Source organism: Lissotriton vulgaris, chromosome 11 (assembly GCF_964263255.1).
Source record: "Lissotriton vulgaris chromosome 11, aLisVul1.2, whole genome shotgun sequence".
Taxonomy (NCBI): domain Eukaryota; kingdom Metazoa; phylum Chordata; class Amphibia; order Caudata; family Salamandridae; genus Lissotriton; species Lissotriton vulgaris.
Window position 1 is genome coordinate 1,038,779,164 of NC_141699.1, and position 19,675 is coordinate 1,038,798,838.

Below are 19,675 nucleotides of genomic sequence, written 5' to 3' on the forward strand. Positions count from 1 at the left end.
TTTCTTGACATATTTTCCTATATGTAGTCTTTGATCACCTTGTCAAGTTCTTATGCTGCTGGTCAATACAGGATGATCAATGGTTTTACCCTGGTCAATTGTGCATGGCTATGGTGTGACAAGTTTATATTGAACACTTTTGAAAGGGAACAACTCACATCTCAAGTACTGTATTGGCTTTCTCCTCTTTTCCTTTATTCTCATTTCCTCCACCCAGCACATCTTCTCCTCTACTCTATTCTTTCCTTGATATTTCTAAACTTTGTCATTCTCTTCTACAGAACATACAGGCCTTCAGAACAGTCACACCTAATTGTAATCTTATTATCCCAGCTTTTTCCCATTACATATCTATATTTCATCAGTGATAATGATCTATTTATTTCAATGAAATGGTTACTCTGTCCTTGTACTTTGTTTGCCAACAAGCCATATATCAATAAATTATACTTTTGTGCATTTAGTCACATAAAGTTCCAACTTAATTTGTTATACATCTTCCCTGGATTTATGTATATAAGTCATTCACTAAAAGCATCATTAAAAGTGATTTCCCAAACTACCTTCCACCATAAACTAGATATTTTTAGCACAACAAATGAACGTTTAAAGAAAAGTTAGACGAAGAGTAACTCACTTGATAGCTGCAGACTTCGCCTGCAGGGCACTGCTCCAGAAGTCATCCACATTGTCTGGCTCTGAGAAGGCCTGCAAACAGGCGCTGAATGGGACCCTTGCCCGGACCAGCTCCGGCGGAGGCCTTTTCGCAGACTCTGCTTCTTTTCTTTTCACTTCATGCGCGATGAGTTCGTCTGTTCAAAAGTGAGAGACACCAATGGCTGAGTATGTTATTTTCTCCATCAAATGGTAAATTGTATTTGTATTTGGTATTTATTAAGCGCCTATATCACCCATAGGTGTCATAGTGCTAACTAATACTCAGACAGAGAAATCAAGCAGAACAGGTGGGATGTGCTGCGTTCTTGCATGTTTCCACTGATGTACAATGATACTATGACTCACTAGGACCTTTCAACAGCGTTTCCAGAAAATAATTATTTGGGGGGGGTTACATAGCGCAAACTAGACCCGGGGGTATCAGAACGCTTTACATGCGCACTATATACGTTACAGACGGACACATTCATTTTTGTTAGGCATGGAGAGATTAAGTGATTTGCCCAGAATCACAGAATGCAGAGACTCGAACCCGCTTCGCCAGCTCCAAGGTCGACTGCTCTAGCCGTTAAGCCACATTCTCTCCCCATAAATAATTGGAATCGCTAGGTGAGCACAGGGCCAACATACAAATACCAGGGCACTGTTGGAATTCCAAAGCGAAGGCCCAGTGCTAAGCATTTTCAAGATCGCAAATGCACCAATTCGGTATTCATGACTGTTAAAATGCATCTTCATATGTACTAATCCCATTTTAGGAGTCAGAAATATTTTTTCAACTCCTAAACCGGGATTCCGAATGGATAGCGATTCGGTATATGGGAGAGAAGTGTAGTGAGCATCCCTTTCAAATACTGAAACGTTATCAAATGTATCAATGTTTTGGGCCCAAACTCCTGTCATCAAACATTGAAAATGTACTGACACCTCCAAGCCCCCTTCAGGCTCCTTCCTAGTAGTGTGAATGCAAAGGGAAAGTTTATTGAACTGTAAGCAGTCGTCTGCAGGACCATTGCCAATGCTTAAACAAACTTTTTTTTTTAAATGTTAACTTTTTTAAATATAGACCTGCTTCCTTCAAGGATTACGTGCTAGATTTAAAAAAAACATGCTTTATTGAAAATCTATCACAGGCACAGTTGTTGATGTTTTTTTTTTATTGTGCTTTATTGAAAATCTAGCACAGACACGGTGGCCTGCCATCCCTCGCAGGCCATCATACATGTGATTATGGCCAAAATGAGCAACCTACCTAAAGACTACCTATAGACTAAGGGCCAGATTGCGACTCAATTTGCGAGATGCAAATTGGGATGTACAACAGTGTCAGAGACACTGTTTATTTCATGCCTCATGAATATTAATGAGGCACTCGCAATATGTGACCCCATTGGGAATGGCTGGCCCTCCCAGGTATGGTGGCCTGCTGGGCTCAGTAGACCTCCTTATCTGGGACTGTTTTTAAATGAAGCAGTTTTTTTAAAATGCAGCCCGTTTTCCTTAAAGAAAAATGGGATGCATTTAAAAAAAGAAAAATGAAACGTTTTCATTTAATTTTTTAAGGGCAGGTAGTTGTCCCTCTGACCACTGCCTGCCTGCCCTCTTGAAGAGGGCGGTAAATTGCCAGTGTTTTGCGACCACATTTGGGGTAGAGAGTAGATATTAGGAAGGGACGGTCTTGAAACGCCCCTTCCTAATAGCAAGTTGCAATTCCTATATAGCGAGACGCAAAAAAATTGTGACTCGCGAAATAGGAATTGTACATGGCCCATTACGTTTTTGCATGCGCAAACAAATCGCTAACCTGTTTGCGCATGCAATTTAGGGTCGTACATTTGTCCCCTAAAATCTGAATAAGTTGTCTACAAACAGTTCTAATGGTGCATAGGTCGTTTCATAAAAATATTTACCAATCTCATATTGCAGCTTGATGCCCAAATGTATTTGTTTGTCTTGCTCTGAGCTTTTTGCTCTAAGAACCAAGGCTACAGTTAAATTCGCACTTACAAGGCACCAAACCTTCAGATGAATTCTGATCTTCGAAAAAGCTTCCATGTCTGAAAGTAAACTTCAAGGGCGAGAAAATGAACATTTGTGTGACTGATGGTGGCAATAACTTTGGCTACAGTTTCTAAAGTATCTCTCTTAGAGCTTTTTTCAGCATAACTCAAGGCCTCTGCTGGGCCACATATTCGACTTCTCCAACCCTGGTATGTTCTATTAAGCCAGGGCTTCCTGCCTTGTCCCATTCATGGATTTTGACTTCCAGAAAAACAACTAAGCTAGTAGGTAAAATTCATGACTGGGGAGAAATACTAAGCGGTGCCCTACAGACATTGCTCTAACGTTGGTTAGCTACATTGGATTTTTTAGTGGTTTCAAATGCATATTTACGAGTCCTGATGTCTACATCCGATGTTAATCATTTTGGGGTATTTTTTATAATTTTATTTTAGTTTTAACTAAACTGGTTTGTGTTTTTTTACATATAATTTTCGTATCTCTAGTGTTGATTTGGTGTTGCTACCACATAATTTTCTATGAGGAAGTCCTTGCTGCTTGAGCCAAGATACTAAGGTAAAGTAGGGAATACCTCTTAGAGGCCTGTACACTTCAAGGTGCTAGACAGCATTGACTTTGTGTAAGGTCAGCCACTGCTCATAACAGGAGCGAGGCTTCTCTTCTCACTAGATTAACAATCATGTGTCCTCCAGAAAGTTATGGATGTCTATGGGCACATATCACCCATTTAAAAATGGCCAAGAACTATATTTCAGACTGGAAATGGCTCCTCACTCCTTTGCAATTTCTAGATCTGTCAGACAGAAAACCTTTCATAAACAAGACCCTGCTGACAATTTGCAAGTCAGTGACAAAAAGGGTTTTTCATCAATGCTTTCACTTTCCCATGAACTATGACATATGGACCATCAGCTACGAGTTTGCGGAAGTTTGTTGGACTTATCGATACTTTGACCACCCTTTGTAAAAAACATCAAAACAACCATCAAAGGCTCAAGCGATTCGACTCCATATAGACTGGGTATTTCCATGGCCATTTAGTCAGATATTTCAAGACCGACCAGTTTTTCCTCCTTTTTTAAAATTTTTGTTCCATACTCACATTTCAAGATGTCAGGCAATTACATGATTTTTGCACAACTGTTCTGTTTCTTCTTATTCTACATTTTCTTACTGGTACAGTATTTTTTGGTATTTATTTAACCTGCCTCTTCATTTCAGCGATAGGTGCGGGTTGTGTTCACTTTTCCTTCAATTGTCCCAGAGTGTTCGCAGATTCTGTCTTTTTGGTTGTATAGTATTTTCAATGAGGCCTATGATACTCAATTCATTATTTTGTATTTTATTGACGGATTAGCATGCATGAGGCAGATCTCTGTCGCAGTCTGTTCTTGATTTTATCCTCTCGCTACAGCAAATACATACTGTAAAATGCATTTGACCAAAATGAAAAAATAGAAAAAGGTATGTTGACAACTAGGATGCCTTTGTTATCCTTGTGGTTTTACATTTAAAGGCATAGTTTGGTAAACAGCAACTACGTCCAGCGGCGGCTTCTCCGCAATGACGGAACATCGCCTCACTGGCTCGGAGCCAGCAGTTGAAAAATAAAATGATATCTTCCTATTGTTTTATTTTTTTGCTGCTGGCTCTGAGCTAGCATGTGCAGGGAGGGGCGGGGCATGGGAAGGAGAGGAATAATGGTTTGTGCATTTCTAAGTGCGCATCTTAGGCCAGCCAAACACACATGCGCACTTAGGTTTCTCGAACCTGGCTGTATTGAACAGCTAGGTTGGAGAAACAGCACAGACTCCCTGTTGTGAGTGGAGCGTCAAACCAGCCCGCTCAGGCCAAATACCTGCACTGATCTCATGCTTGAGAGCAGCGCGGGGATTGGATGGGAGTCATGATACTGTCCCAGGGACTCCTGGGACATGAACTGCGGCAGCATCAAGTAAGTGGTTTAATAATTTTTATCATTAAACTCACACGCTGCGATCTCCCATGAATGCTTCCCACTGGTCCCCTTTCCCCCGCACCCGCCAGTATATTTCTGTGTCAGCCACCACTGACTATGTCTACAGTTTAAATCCTGCCCCACAGAGGGCCTGCCCTGTGATTGAATAGCAAATCTGCTGCTGCAGCTATGTAGTTCCTCTGAAGGAAGAAAAGAAACTGGCTATATAATTCAGGTCATTTTGAAGCCTCCCATTACATACACATACCATCTTTTGCTTAATATCATGTTCTTATTTTTTACAACCGACCGACCGATTGCGATATCGGATTTTGACAGCCTTTCCGACTCTGTCTATCTGACATGAAAAGGCTGTTGGAAACTGACTTTGGGGGCTTCTAACAAGGCTCCCTTAATCCTGAGGCAGGCACCATGGGGTATCCATCATAGGGTGCACGGTTTTCCGCAGACAGCCATTTTCGCCATGGGAGCCTGTGTTGCCGGTCGGAACTCAGGCTCCCATATGAGTCAATGGGAGTCCTTCTGAACGGTGTTTGGAAGCATCGTAATCGGTCGGGAGGAACCGCTGACCACAAGTAGGTCAGATTCGGAATCCAACACGGTGTCGGGCGGAACGTTTCTGCCGACATCGTAATGAGGCCCTTAGTTTCGAAGAGTTTACATTTAAAAATAAGTCATAAGTACCATTAACATCATCACATCTACAATCCTACCAGTAAGTAAGGAGAACTGGGGAAGCCAAGAAGCCTATAGGAGAATGCCACAGAATGAAATATATGTCTTTACCTCGGTTTGTAGCTGCCTCCAAAGCCACGGGTAACTGCATCATGTAGTCCACCCTCTGTGTGTATCGGACCTTCCTGGACTGACAGCACTGTGTACGCTCCTCTACCAGGAACCGGAAGACATCGCTAGGGTTTTCTGTGCCGATGCCGATACTGTTCCGCTGCAGGGATAGGAAAATAAAATCAGGACGAGATACTCTGCATATTTCAATATATAATCTGCCAATGCTATTGCTTTTCATGCACAGAAAACACAGACATGTACAACTTCAACCAGAAGTGATTACTATAAAAAACATCAATTCTACTGCATTTCTATATTCCACTAAAGGTCCCTTCCGATTACTGATCACAGTTTTCATGTGTAAAAATAAATAAATAAATAAATAAATACGTGTAGGGAACATTTTTTTTTCTCCGGAGCCTGCTGCCATCAGTGCTGCTAGATGCAAGGATTGCAGAATATCAAGCAGCCTATTCTTGAATCTACCTGGCGCATATCTTCCATTTCCTTACCAATGCCCCCTCTAGTAATTGTCCCCAGAGTGCGGCAATAGGCCTTTTATGGACACAATTGTCCTGCTGAGTGAGGAGCAGCATCTTGAGGTAAGACATGATGTGAGCATGCAATACACTACTCTAAGTGATGATTTAAATAAAATGGTTTTACATTATAAATGTTAAAGCATATTTTCAAACTATCTCAGCTAAAAAGAAAACTAATTTCAAGACTTATCAATAGGAGTTTATTTAGAGGGAAGGCAGCAGTCCCAACATCATCACAGAGTGGGATGGGGCCTTCTGCCCAACACCCGATCCCTCCAAAAGCACGCAACCACAATATGGGACACCATCACCACCCTCAACATCATTTTCCATTCCAAAACCTGTCTTAACTCTGGCTCCGCACCCAATATAATCATGGCCACGCACCTCAGTTACAAGATTGTTCACCGTGACCACATCTACAAACACAGAGGTCGAATCGCCATCATCCACAAGAATCCATCCACTGCACCACTGCCATAGACAACTACACCTCGATCATGGAACACCTCAACTTCCAGCTCAGAATAGACAGCAAAACCACCCTCAAAGCCACCCTTTCCTACAGCCTTCCCAGTTTTCATTGCTCTGTAAGCCAAAACAAACACTACATATTCATCTGGGACCTCAATTTCCACCTCGAAGACTCCAACACCATCAACCTTCTGGACAGCATGAACAACATCAGCCTTACCCAGAGAGTCACTGACCACAGGTACATCGCTGGACACATGCTAGATCCCATCTTCACCACCATCAACAGAGTCAAATACAGCCACACAACCAAGCTCACCTGGACAGACCACGCAATCATTCACTTCACCTATGCAACAGCCTCCAGCCATGCCACCGGACCGATTAGCACCTCCCACTGCACCTGGCACAGAGTATCCGAGAGCCAATGGACCGATGCCCTCAACTCCTCACCCCTAACACCTCCTCAAACATCGACCAAGCCGTCAAAAACTTCACAGCCTGGACAGAGTCGCCCCCAGCAAGCCCTCCAAACCCAACAGACCCTCCAGATAAGTCAGCTGGAACAACCCAGAACTAAAAACCTCCAAATCCAACTGCAAACGACTGGAAAGGAGATGGCATACCACCAAGGAGTCCGCCGACCAGACCACATTCAAGATTTCACTCTGCGAGTAGCACAAACTCCGGAAAGACACCAGAAGGAACGCCTTAGACAACTGCATCGAAGTTGATGCCAACCACAGCAAAGAACTTTTCAGCATTGTCAAGTTCTCCAACGCTTCAGCTACTGAAAACATCATCCCCCCCCTCCCAGGAACTCTGTGGCAATCTAGCCAACTTATTTCATGACTAATTTGCAACCATCTACAGAAACTTTGAACTCAAACCCGATGACGACGACACCTTCAGCCTCCTAGAAACCATAGATGCCCCTGCTGACAACAGGATCCCCAGCTGGAAGCAGCTCAGCACAGAGAACATCACTGACATCATGTGTTCTGTCCACTCTGGTTCTCTCACGGACCCCTACCCACATCACATGTTTAAACCTCAGCAACAGCACCACCAGCAGCAAGCTTACAGACATCTTCAACACATCCATCACGTCAGCCCCTTCCTGAGCAACTGGAAACACGCCTAGATCAAACCCCTCAAACCTTTCACCAACCCCAAGAAGCGCAAGAACTATGGACCAATCTCCCAGCTCCCCTTTACTGCCAAAGTCCTCGAAAAGGCCATTAACCAGCAACGCACAGAATACCTAGAGAACAACAATTGTCTGAACACATCCCAATCCCGATTCTGTTCCAACTGCATCGCAGAAACCACCCTGGTCACTACCACGGATGACATCAGAGCCTACATGAACAGACAAGAGACTCGGCCGCCCTAATCCTCCCCGACCTCTTGTGGGCTTTCAACACCATCTCCCATCACTCCAGATCAAAAGGCTCAATCAGATAGGCATCCAAGACAAAGCCCTCGGATGGATTACATCCTTCCTCTCCTGAAGAACTCAGAGTCCACCTCCCTCCCTACACCCCAGAGCCCAAGAACATCATCTACGGCGTCCCTCAAGGCTCAGTCCCACAGTTTTCAACACCTGCATGACCCCCTGGCCAACATCATCAGAAACCATGAATTGATCATCATATCCTACGCGGACTACACCCAGTTCGTCCTCTCGCTCTTCAAAGACCCCTCCAACACAAGGGCAAACTCCCACCTCTGCATGACCAGCGTCGCCAACTGGATGCAAAACAACTGCCTCAAACTCAACACATACAAGATGCAAGTTCTACTCTTTGTGAGCACCACCTAGCCTTGTGATGACTCCTGGTGACCCGCTGACCTGGGACCCCGTCACATCCACACAAACCAAGCCCAGAACTTCTGAATCATCCTGGACTGCAAACTCACTATGAAAAGCCAAATCAACAGAGTTTCCTCCACCTGCTTCCTCGCCATCCACAAGCTTGGAAAGATCTTCCAATGGCTCACTGTACCCACCAGTAGTACCGCCACCCAAGCTCTCATCACCAGTAGCCTGGTCTATAGCAACACCCTCTACGCCGGATTCACAACATACCTCTTGAAGAGACTTCAGACCATCCAAAACTCAGCACTCACACTCATCCTCAACCTCCCCAGACTGACCCACATCCCCCCCACCTGAAGAAACTCCTCTGGCTCACCATACACAAGAGATGCCAATTCAAGATTTTGATGCAATCCTACAAAGCCATGCACTACTAAGGACCAACGTATCAACCACCGCCTAAACTTCCACGACCCTTCAGATTATTGCGCTTCACCTCTCTCTCTCTCTCTCTCTCCCTCGTTCACAGCCCCCCACATCTGCCACAGTAACAATGGAGGTTGTTCCTTTTCCTACCTCACCAGGAAATTCTGGAACTAACTGCCTCAACATCCACCTGAGGACATCTCCCTCCCTCCAGGCATCCAGAAGGGGACTCAAGACCTGGCTCTTTTGAGACCACCAAGCAGCCTGGGCCCAGTCCCTGGATACCCTCTGGGTGATTAGTACACTATAGATATCTGGATGATTGATTGATTGAAAGCAAAACAAGGCTGGTGTGTTTTTTCCCAACAATAATCACATTTGTGTCCTCCTTGAAGTGTCCTATGGTGTTCCAAGCTGTGAAGAAATCAACATACATTTCAAAGAACGTGGGGTGGAATGGCTGGTGGATGAGACCAAAGGAGCTTGGGTCTGCAGAGGGATTCCGGAGAGATTCAAACGCATTGTGGAATGCTGGTAGCCTGAACAAGACTAAAAGCTTGAGCAATGAGAAAAGCAGCATATAGAATGCTTTATTTTTTAACCTTTGAGAAACAAGACTGCCTTTCCAGTTTCTGGGCCTGGTTATAAGTAAACTGCCTCACTCTTGGTGGCGGTCCGACCACCCGATAATGACCATGATGGTCTGACCACCACAAGGCGGCTGCCACCGCCAGGATCCTTGATCCCACGGCAGCAGTAGTGGGGAAAGCAGCAGGGATGGGAGGCAGTGGCGATGCCGGCACCGCCGTCCCAATCATGGCCTCTTTTATGCCGACCTCTTCATGGCGGCATCATGAAAAGATTGGCGGAAAGGCAGGGAAGGGTCCTCAAACAGGGCCCCAGGATATTTTTGCTCATTGGGCAAAGTGCATGGGGGTACATGTTGTGTCCCCCTCTTACTGCACAGCTGTGCATGCCCAGTGTGCCATGCACAACATGGTGCCTAGTACACAGTGCACCTGACATGCAAGTGCCACTGCCACGGCATATGCTTCAGGCTCTCTATGAGCCAAAACAGGCTGCCGCCATGGCACTACCGACACAAAATCACCAGCCCGGAGGTGTAATCATAATACGGTGGTCGTGCGTGCTCGGTGGTGTTCTACTGACTGCGGCAATGGCGGTCAGATCACCAAAATCATAATTGTCCCTCTGTTTAATTCTGCTTTACACACACCCTGCAAAGATCTCTTCACTTGTTCAATGATGTATGGCCCAGATTAAGCTTGTGCAATACACATATTCTTGACTTTCTGCGCGCTGATAAATCTCGTTCGGCACGGGTGTGCACAGCTTAGAGTCTACAAAGCTCCCTCCACTTCCTGTTTATTTATTTCACTGTTCTTTTTCAGTCCTGCTTTCTCACTTTGTCACTGTTTTGCTATGTATTTTTTTCCTCCCCCCATTTTCTCTTTTCTGCCATACTTTCTCTTGCTTGGGGGTCAAACGCTGATGATGAATAATAAGACCTGGTCACCACAAATGAGAGCTGGCACTCACCACCTCCAAACTTATATTTTTACAAATACCAATCACACATTGTCATATGTAAGATCTAATCAAGGTAATTTCAGCTAATGGAGCGGCCAGCAATTAGACACAAGAGAATCAGAATGTTTTTGGTGCTCTTACAGTCTTGCAGTATTAATCAAATTCTAAAAAGGACAGGACGTGTAGGTTTAGAAAAATAATGTAAACACAAATGGATAAAAACAGTTTATACAATAGCTAGATTAAAAACAGAATAAAAATACAATAGTATGTACTTCAAGGCGAAAAATCCATTCATACGAAATATAAACACAACATTTTATTACAAGAACAGGGGTCGACGCGGCGTTTCGGTTTTTGGAGAGACGATTAAAAACCTTCTTCAGGACCAAGTTCTAGAAAGAAACATATAATTACTTTTTTTGCGTATGACAGGTATCGAGTATATATATAAAGCATTTTCTCTACTTTTTTTGTCCTCAAACAACTCCTGACTGTTATAGAGACAGAGCACTTCATTTCTATTCACAGTTGGCCCTGACCTGTTGTACAAAACTAAGCAATCCTATTGGTATTTGTAAAAAACTGGTTGATTCCAGGACGGGGCATGTCACTAGTGGGTATAAGAGATAGGGAAACGCCGCGTCGACCCCTGTTCTTGTAATAAAATGTTGTGTTTATATTTCGTATGAATGGATTTTTCGCCTTGAAGTACATACTATTGTATTTTTATTCTGTTTTTAATCTAGCTATTGTATAAACTGTTTTTATCCATTTGTGTTTTGCGAATGACTCTTGAAATAAATATACATTGTTATATTTTTCTAAACCTACACGTCCTGTCCTTTTTAGAATTTGATTAATACTGCAAGACTGTAAGAGCACCAAAAACATTCTGATTCTCTTGTGTCTAATTGCTGGCCGCTCCATTAGCTGAAATTACCTTGATTAGATCTTACATATGACAATGTGTGATTGGTATTTGTAAAAATATAAGTTTGGGCATTTATAAGGTCACACCACCCAATCCGGGCCAACTGTGGGACTTCCTTGCTTGACTACATATCCTCCCCTGTCCCAGAACTGACAGCCAAGGGGGCCTCCTTCATTTGTTACTTACTCACCACCTCCAACCATCAGCAGGCATTAAGCACTGGGTAATCATGTTTTAGAGTGGGTGTACTACAGAGTCCTCTGTCTAAAGCGGCGGAAAGGCATCCCAGAGAAGGAAAGGGATAGGGAACATGATCCTTCTTTAAGTCCCCAGCTGACCCTCACTAAAGCAACAGAATCCCATTTAGTCAATTACGACCATTACCTACATTTTGGCTTTTTTCCCCTGTCTAGATTTCTTCATTCGTAAATCAAACCAGACTTACTTTTTCAAGCTTACAATTATCACTTACAATGCCAAACCAGAGAAGCCTGCACAGCCAAATTCAACCAGATATTTAAAAGCAATTTTCCCTACTAATTCACAAATTCCTATGCTAACAATGTACTGAATTTGTATATACCTACCACAGGGTTCTGCATACACCATGCCTTCAATCACTGGCACGTTTCATCAGTGGGGGTGGGTGGGTGGGTCAGGTGGGGAGCACAGACAGTAAACATGGCAGCCACTCAAGGCTGGAGAATTAATTTAGTTGTAATTCAGGTCCCTCATTCCAATAAAAGAGCAGAACTATATTACGAACTATGTGTACTGTACACAATAACAGAAATTTTAGACTCACTTTTGTAAATCTGAATGTCCAATGGATACAGATTTTTACCAGACCTATGGGACTCGTCATATATTTATCAACTACTCTCCAGGGGCATAACGCGGCCACTTGTTGGGGGGTCGGGGTAGAGACTAGCTGGTCACAGTCTAGTGTTTATAAGTAAGGCGTTTCCACCAGCCACTTCTAGAGGGCTGGATTCTACACTCACCCCACACCCATCCATCACAGGTGTCACAGGTCATGTGACCCAGCTAATAAAGTGGGCTGGGCGCATGTGCCCAAGACCAGTTCCAGAAAGTATACCACGGTGTCTGCGTAGTCATTTACATTGTATGGGGGCCTAGGGCCAGACCCTTACAGAGGCGACGAGTGGGTCAGTCCCCCACGTGCAGCATCCCTGAAGATTGGCAAAGGGTAGAAGTGTAGCTTCCGTAGAAGGCTCCCCTGCTAATCAGCTGCACGGGATGGAGCTGGAAAAGTGGCCGCTGGCCCAACGGGAATGAGGTGAGCCTCTGGAAGAACAGCATGAGGCCAAGGATTGTTAGAAGTGCCTGCAGGGCAAGAAAGGCGGCGATCACGCCATAGCTGCAGCATGATGCAAGTGAAGGCATGGCTGCCAGCAAAAGTAAAGCCGCAGCGGCCTTATTTCAAGTGGCAAGCCTGATTGGAGAAGAACTGGTGCAGCAGCAGAGACTGGCACAGCCCGCAGGTAGAGAATGAATGCTGCAGCCCGGGAAGAAAACAGGAGTAGAATAGGTGCACTGGCCATCCTTACCCGGTCCAGGTGAGAGGCCAGCCGGCGTGAGGAGGTGTGGATGCCCTGTGGGTGAGAGGAGGAACACTGGAGGAAGTGGTGTGGCCAGCGAGAAGCATACCCATTTGTGACTCTGGCGCCGTGAGGCAGCGCACGTGTGAGTGCCCCACGCCTCCCGAGTATTTCGCTTACCCTGCATTAGCCTGCTTGAGCGTGAACACCCCTCATAGCTAGTACCGTGCTGCTGACCCTCCTACAAGAGGCCTACCCCGTTCCTGGAGTGCCCACCCGAGTAGACAGAAGGACTGCGACAGCAAAGCGAAGAGTCCACAAACGAGAAGAGTGGGTATCCAGCAGGCCCGGCTCCAGGAATTCTTATTTGGGTTAGCCAAGGGTGCATTTGGGTGGGCCACTGCGGGCTAAACTTGTCGCATATATGTCTGGGCAGGCCTGATTCAGGGCCCTCCTTTATCTCTTATTAGTCTTACAAGACCCAGTAAAACGCATTCTTTTCCAAATCTCTTTCTAAATATTATCACTCTCAAAAAGTGTTTTTTCCATGTAATGTTCCTTTGATGGGAAGAGGAGGTTTCTGAGGCGGGAGTATCAGGCAAGTAACACTTCACTGACTCCCTCGGTGCCAGCCTTCTGGGAGAATCCCTCTTCATTACTACCTCTACCTGACCCCGGACTCTGCAACATTCTCCCTTACAGGCTTGATTATCCACTTTTCCTCTCCAGTGCACCTTATCGCACAGCTGACCTTGGGCCTCAACCCCATATCAGGCACCATCGGGCTCCACATTCATTTTTCCTAGTAAAAACAGTACAATAACCTTCAAACTTAAAACATTGAATATAGCAGTAAATATAATTAGCACGCACTTTAAAGTATGTCCCACAGAAGCCCTTATGACGCGACTGCTAATTAAATAAACAAAAACAGAAAGGCCATGACAGGGCCGGCTTTAGCGCTGGTGCAAGTTCCTTTTTGACGCCCCAGCACTGACCTTGTTCTCCGAAAATACCTTTACTACCACCTTCCAACAGTGCCCCACATCCTTCCATTGGCCCTCTATTGACCTCCTCCTTGGATTCCCTCACTGCCACCCTCCACTGGTGCCCCTCATCTCTCTGTAGCCCCTCCCCTCATGACCTCCTCCTCAGACTCCCTCACTACCACCCTCTACCAGTGCCCCTCATCTATCTGTAGCCCTTCCCCTCATGACCTCCTCCTCAGACTCCCACACTACCACCCTCCACCAGTGCCCCTCCTCTCTCTGTAGCCCATCCCCCTCATGACCTCTTCCTCAGACTTCCTCACTACCACCCTGCACCAGTGCCCCTCACGAAGAGGAGACCTGTGAAAGGTCCAGGAAGAGGAGACCTGTGAAAGGTCCAGGAAGAGGACACCTGTGAAAGGTTCAGGAAGAGGAGACCTGTGAAAGGTCCAGGAAGAGGAGACCTGTGAAAGGTCCAGGAAGAGAAGACCAGAGAGAGGTCTATGAAGAGGAGACCTGTGAAAGGTCCACGAAGAGGAGACCAGAGAGAGGTCTATGAAGAGGAGACCTGTGAAAGGTCCACGAAGAGGAGACCTTTGAGAGGTACATGAAGAGGACACCTGTGAGAGGTCTATGAAGAGGAGACCTGAGAGAGGTCCACGAAGAGGAGACCTGTGAATGGTCAACAAAGAGGAGAACTGCGAGAGGTCCAGGAAGAAAAGACCTGTGAAAGGTCCAGGAAGCGGACACCTGTGTAAGGTCCAGGAAGAAAAGACCTGTGAAAGGTCCAGGAAGAGAAGACCTGTGAAAGGTCCAGGAAGAGGAGGCCTGTGAAAGGTCCACGAGGAGGAGACCTGTGAAAGGTCCAGGAAGAGGAGACCTGTGAAAGGTCCATGAAGAGGAGACCTGTGAAAGGTCCAGGAAGAGGAGATCTGTGAAAGGTCCACGAAAAGGAGACCTGAGAGAGGTCTATGAAGAGGAGACCTGTAAAAGGTCCAGGAAGAGGAGACCTGTGAAAGGTCCAGGAAGAGGAGACCTGTGAAAGGTCCAGGAAGAGGAGACCTGTGAAAGGTCCAGGAAGAGAAGACCAGAGAGAGGTCTATGAAGAGGAGACCTGTGAAAGGTCCACGAAGAGGAGACCAGAGAGAGGTCTATGAAGAGGAGACCTGTGAAAGGTCCACAAAAAGGAGACCTGAGAGAGGTCTATGAAGAGGAGACCTGTAAAAGGTCCAGAAAGAGGAGACTTGTGAAAGGTCCACGAAAAGAAGACCTGAGAGAGGTCTATGAAGAGGAGACTTGTGAGAGGTCCACGAAGAGGAGACCTGTGAGAGGTCAACAAAGAGGAGACCTGTGAGAGGTCAACAAAGAGGAGACCTGTGAGAGGTCAACAAAGAGGAGACCTGTGAGAGGTCAACAAAGAGGAGAACTGCGAGAGGTCCAGGAAGAGGACACCTGTGAAAGGTCCAGGAAGAGGACACCTGTGAAAGGTCCAGGAAGAGGAGACCTGTGAAAGGTCTATGAAGAGGTGTCCTGTGAGAGGTCCAAGAAGAGGAGACCAGAGAGAGGTCCATGAAGAGGAGACCTGTGAAAGGTCCAGGAAGAGGAGACCTGTGAAAGGTCCACGAGGAGGAGACCTGAGAGAGAGGTCCATCAAGAGGAGACCTGAGAGAGGTCCACGAACAGGAGACCTGAGAGAGGTACATCAAGAGGAGACCTGTGAGAGGTCCAGGAAGAAGAGACCTGTGAAAGGTCCAGGAAGAGGAGACCTGTGAAAGGTCCAGGAAGAGGAGACCTGAGAGAGGTCCATCAAGAGGAGACCTGTGAGAGGTCCAGGAAGAAGAGACCTGTGAGAGGTCTATGAAGAGGAGACTTGTGAGAGGTCTATGAAGAGGAGACTTGTGAGAGGTCCAGGAAGAGGAGACCTGTGAGAGGTACAGGAAGAGGAGACCTGTGAGAGGTCCAGGAAGAGGAGACCTGTGAGAGGTTCAGGAAGAGGAGACCTGTGAGATGTCCACGAAGAGGAGACCTGAGAGAGGTCCAGGAAGAGGAAACCTGTGAGAGGTCTATGAAGAGGAGACCTGTGAGAGGTCCAGGAAGAGGAGACCTGTGAGAGGTCCAGGAAGAGGAGACCTGTGAGAGGTCCATGAAGAGGAGACCTGTGAAAGGTCCATGAGGAGGAGACCTGAGAGAGAGAGGTCCACGAAGAGGAGACCTGTGAGAGGTCCAGGAAGAGGAGACCTGAGAGAGGTCCACGAAGAAGAGACCTGTGAGAGGTCCAGGAAGAGGAGACCTGTGAGAGGTTACAAAGAGGAGACCTGTGAGAGGTCCAGGAAGAGGAGACCAGAGAGAGGTCCAGGAAGAGGAGACCAGAGAGAGGTCCAGGAAGAGGAGACCAGAGAGAGGTCCAGGAAGAGGAGACCTGTGAGAGGTCCAGGAAGAGGAGACCTGTGAGAGGTCCATGAAGAGGAGACCTGTGAGAGGTCCAGGAAGAGGAGACCTGTGAGAGGTCCAGGAAGAGGAGACCTGTGAGAGGTCCATGAAGAGGAGACCTGTGAGAGGTCCATGAAGAGGAGACCTGAGAGAGGTCCACAAAGAGGAGACGAGAGAGAGGTCCATGAAGAGGTGACCTGTGAGAGGTCCAGGAAGAGGAGACCAGAGAGAGGTTCACAAAGACAAGAACGGTGACAGGTCTCAGAAAGGAAGATCTGTGAGAGGTCCCCGACGCGAAGAAGTTTCTGGTTCTACAGTTAGAAAAGGATGCAACCAGGAAGGTCTCAGTGAAAGGATGATTACCGCCAGAGGCCTGGTCAAAGTAGAGGGAGTGGTGAAGAGAGTCAGTCCTAGGGGCAGGACGTGACCAAGAAGGTCCTAGTGAAGTGAACATCAAATGGAGAGGCCTGGTCTGGAGAAAGAAGAAAAGATGATGAAGAGGAAAAGAAAAGTGTGGCAGGAAGCCACAGCACTATAGTGCAAGGAAGAAGAGAATGGTGTGTAGAAGACTCCTGGCACACCAAGTACAAAATAAGAACTGTGAGTGTTATGGCAATCAAAAACATCCAAGGAGCACTTGCCATCTGGAGTGGAGCCTTGTGCCTATGAAAGACCCAGAGGTAAATGAGGCATATTTGGCGCCATGGAAGGCTTACAGCCATGGAACCAGCTGTGTGCACTGGTGAACGTGACGCCAGCTGGTGAGAGCAATTTTGACCATTGGAACACCCACCCTTAGGATTGCACGAGTCTTGGATGTGGCCTGTTGGGAGTTCTTCAGTGACCCCTTGGTGATGCCTATGAGAGGCCTGCACAGCCCACACAGTCCTGTGGCAATCCAGGGGAAAGGGGCTCAAGGGATTCCCGTGAGAGGGGAGTCACGCCAAGAGAGATGTGTCTGCAGCCGCTCCACGACAGGTATCAGGAAGCAACAAAAGCATGCATGGAGACTGCCCTGTAGATGCATGTGCACCAGAGTCTGGATGGCAGGAGTATACTGACCTTGGAACAACAACCCTTGAGGAAGAGCGAGTGAGATGAAAGTGGGACCGGTGGCATTGCCTCCATGGCCCTAGGGTGTGGCATGGGAGGGATACCTGCGCAGTCCACACAGTCCCGTGGAAACCCGGTGAAGAGGACCTCAGAGGACTCCTGTGAGAGGGGAATCCTGGTAAGAGAGGGGAATTCTGGTGAGAGAGGGAGTCCGGACGTTGCTCCACCATCGGGCAACTGTAAGCAATGAAATATGCGAGGTAGAATTTTCAACAGTCACCGGTACGTTATCTGTCTTTAGAGCATTGCTATCCATGGAGCTAGGGCACTTTTGAAGATGTACCAGCAACAGACTTCACTATTGATCCAAATGCTCCCTCACAGCGAACATTGTAAATGTACTTCCACGTCGTGAGACTAGGTGGGACAGGACCAACAGTGCCCAGGTAGACTTCATTTACACTGCCATTTGTGCCCAGAGTAGTCTGGTTAAAACTAGGGATGCCTGGTGCTCTCAGATGCACCTGTACACTTATCCTGTCCCGCAAGCAACCTGAGTGAACTCAGTAGGGTTTTTGTTTTGTCATTTTGTTCTCTCCCACAGGTTGGACTTGCTGTCCCATTTTTAATAAAGGTTGGGAGGGAAGTAGTGACCGACTGGTCACAGTCTAGTGTTTATGAGCAATGTGTTTCCACCAGCCACTCTTAGATGGCCTTTTTCCACACTCACCCCTCACCCATCCATCACAGGTATTGTTAATGTTAATGTTAATGTTATGGAGATTTGTATAGCGCACGGCTGCCCCAGCAAAGGGGCGTCCCGGCGCTGCGAACAGACAGAGAACAGTGAGGTGAAGGCGCAAAAAAAGACTATTGTTGAAAGAGGTGAGTTTTGACAGCCTTTCTGAAGGCTAGGAGATCCTGTATCCCACGGATAGCTTCAGGTAGACTATTCCATAACTTGGCCGTCAGGAAGCTAAAAGAGCGGCCGCCCACTCTGGCCAGTCTGGTCCGGGGGATGGTCGCAAGATGCTGCCCCTCTGACCGGAACGATCTCCTAGGGATGTACTCTGACAGAAGCGGGCGAAGCATTGGGGGGGGAAGAGGTTTTAAGAATTTTGAAAGCGAGGCACAATGCTTTGAACTGGACCCTTTTGCCCACCGGGAGCCAATGCAGTTTCTTCAAGGTTCCAGATACCGAGGAGTAGCGCGGGAGACCTACCAGAGCCCTGGCAGCCGCATTCTGAGCTCTCTGCAATCTAGTGATTTCAGCTAGATTAGCCCCCAATAAAAGGGAGCTAGCATAGTCCAGTCTGGAAAGGATGGTTGCCTGGACGATTACTTGGCGAGTGCGGCAGTCAAAGAACTTCAGAATGGGCCTGATGTTACGCAGGATGCCAAAGCACGTGGCGGCAACTTTTTTTGTATGGTGCGTGAACTTTAGAGCAGAGTCCACCCAAACTCCCAAGTTTTTGACACATTCCTTAAGCGTAGGGGGTGGGCCTAGGGCATCCGGCCACCAGTTGTCACCCCAGGACGAAGTGTTTTTGCCCAAGAGGAGTATCTCCGTTTTCCCGGCGTTTAATTGAAGAAAATTCGCCGTCATCCAGTTGGTGATGTCAGTGAGTGTCTGTTTAAAGTGATGTGCCTCCAGACCACTGATGTCATTAAGTGCCACCACCAACTGGGTATCATCTGCATAGGATACCAGTGCAAGTCCATTTCTTCTAGCCACCTCCGCCAGGGGGCGGACATATACATTGAACAGGGTAGGGCTCAGGGAAGAGCCTTGCGGCACTCCCTGTCCAATGTTATGTTCCTCCGAGATGTAAGGGGGGTAGAGACTCTAAAAGACCTGTTGGAGAGGAAGTCTCTAAACCATCCCAGCGCTGACCCTGTGATTCCAATTTCCTCCAGTCTCGTCAAGAGGACCTCGTGTGACACCGTATCGAAGGCAGCACTAAGGTCCAACAGGACCAGTGCTGCCGTACCGCCGGTGTCAAGGATGGTACGGAGGTCCTCTGAAACACTGAGCAAGGCGGTCTCGGTGCTATGACCGGCTCTAAACCCGTGCTGAGAGTCATCCAAGATGTTATTGGTGCGGAGGAAATCAGACAAAATGTTGTTAACATGTGCCTCGATGATTTTGGCAGGCCAGGGAAGCAGGGAGATGGGTCTGAAGTTCTCAGGAAGTAGGGGGTCTAGAGTGGGTTTTTTTAGAATGGGGGAAACCCAAGCCTGCTTCCACTTGGAGGGAACTTTGGCAGTCAGAAGGGACCGGTTGATGATTTCTTGGATGTGCTCAGTGATGGATTCGTGGGCTTCACAGAAGGTATCCGGTTTAAGGGGATCTGCCGGGGAGCCTGATTTAATCTTTTTACAGATTTTTTGGAAACTCTCTCGCTCAAGCGTAGATAATGAGGAG

At 47.0% G+C, this 19,675-nt stretch overlaps 1 protein-coding gene across 1 annotated transcript in view; it reads right to left on the reverse strand.

The window, feature by feature from the left end:
* The window catches only part of USP13 (ubiquitin specific peptidase 13), a 365,038-nt gene that overhangs the window by 109,290 nt on the left and 236,073 nt on the right, over window positions 1-19,675 (reverse strand). The window contains exons 12-13 of the mRNA XM_086944367.1: window positions 5,465-5,624; window positions 638-812 (exon numbers count right to left, since the gene is read on the reverse strand). Of these exons, the coding sequence (XP_086800493.1) occupies window positions 638-812; window positions 5,465-5,624 (335 nt within the window). The remainder of the gene's footprint in view (window positions 1-637; window positions 813-5,464; window positions 5,625-19,675) is intronic.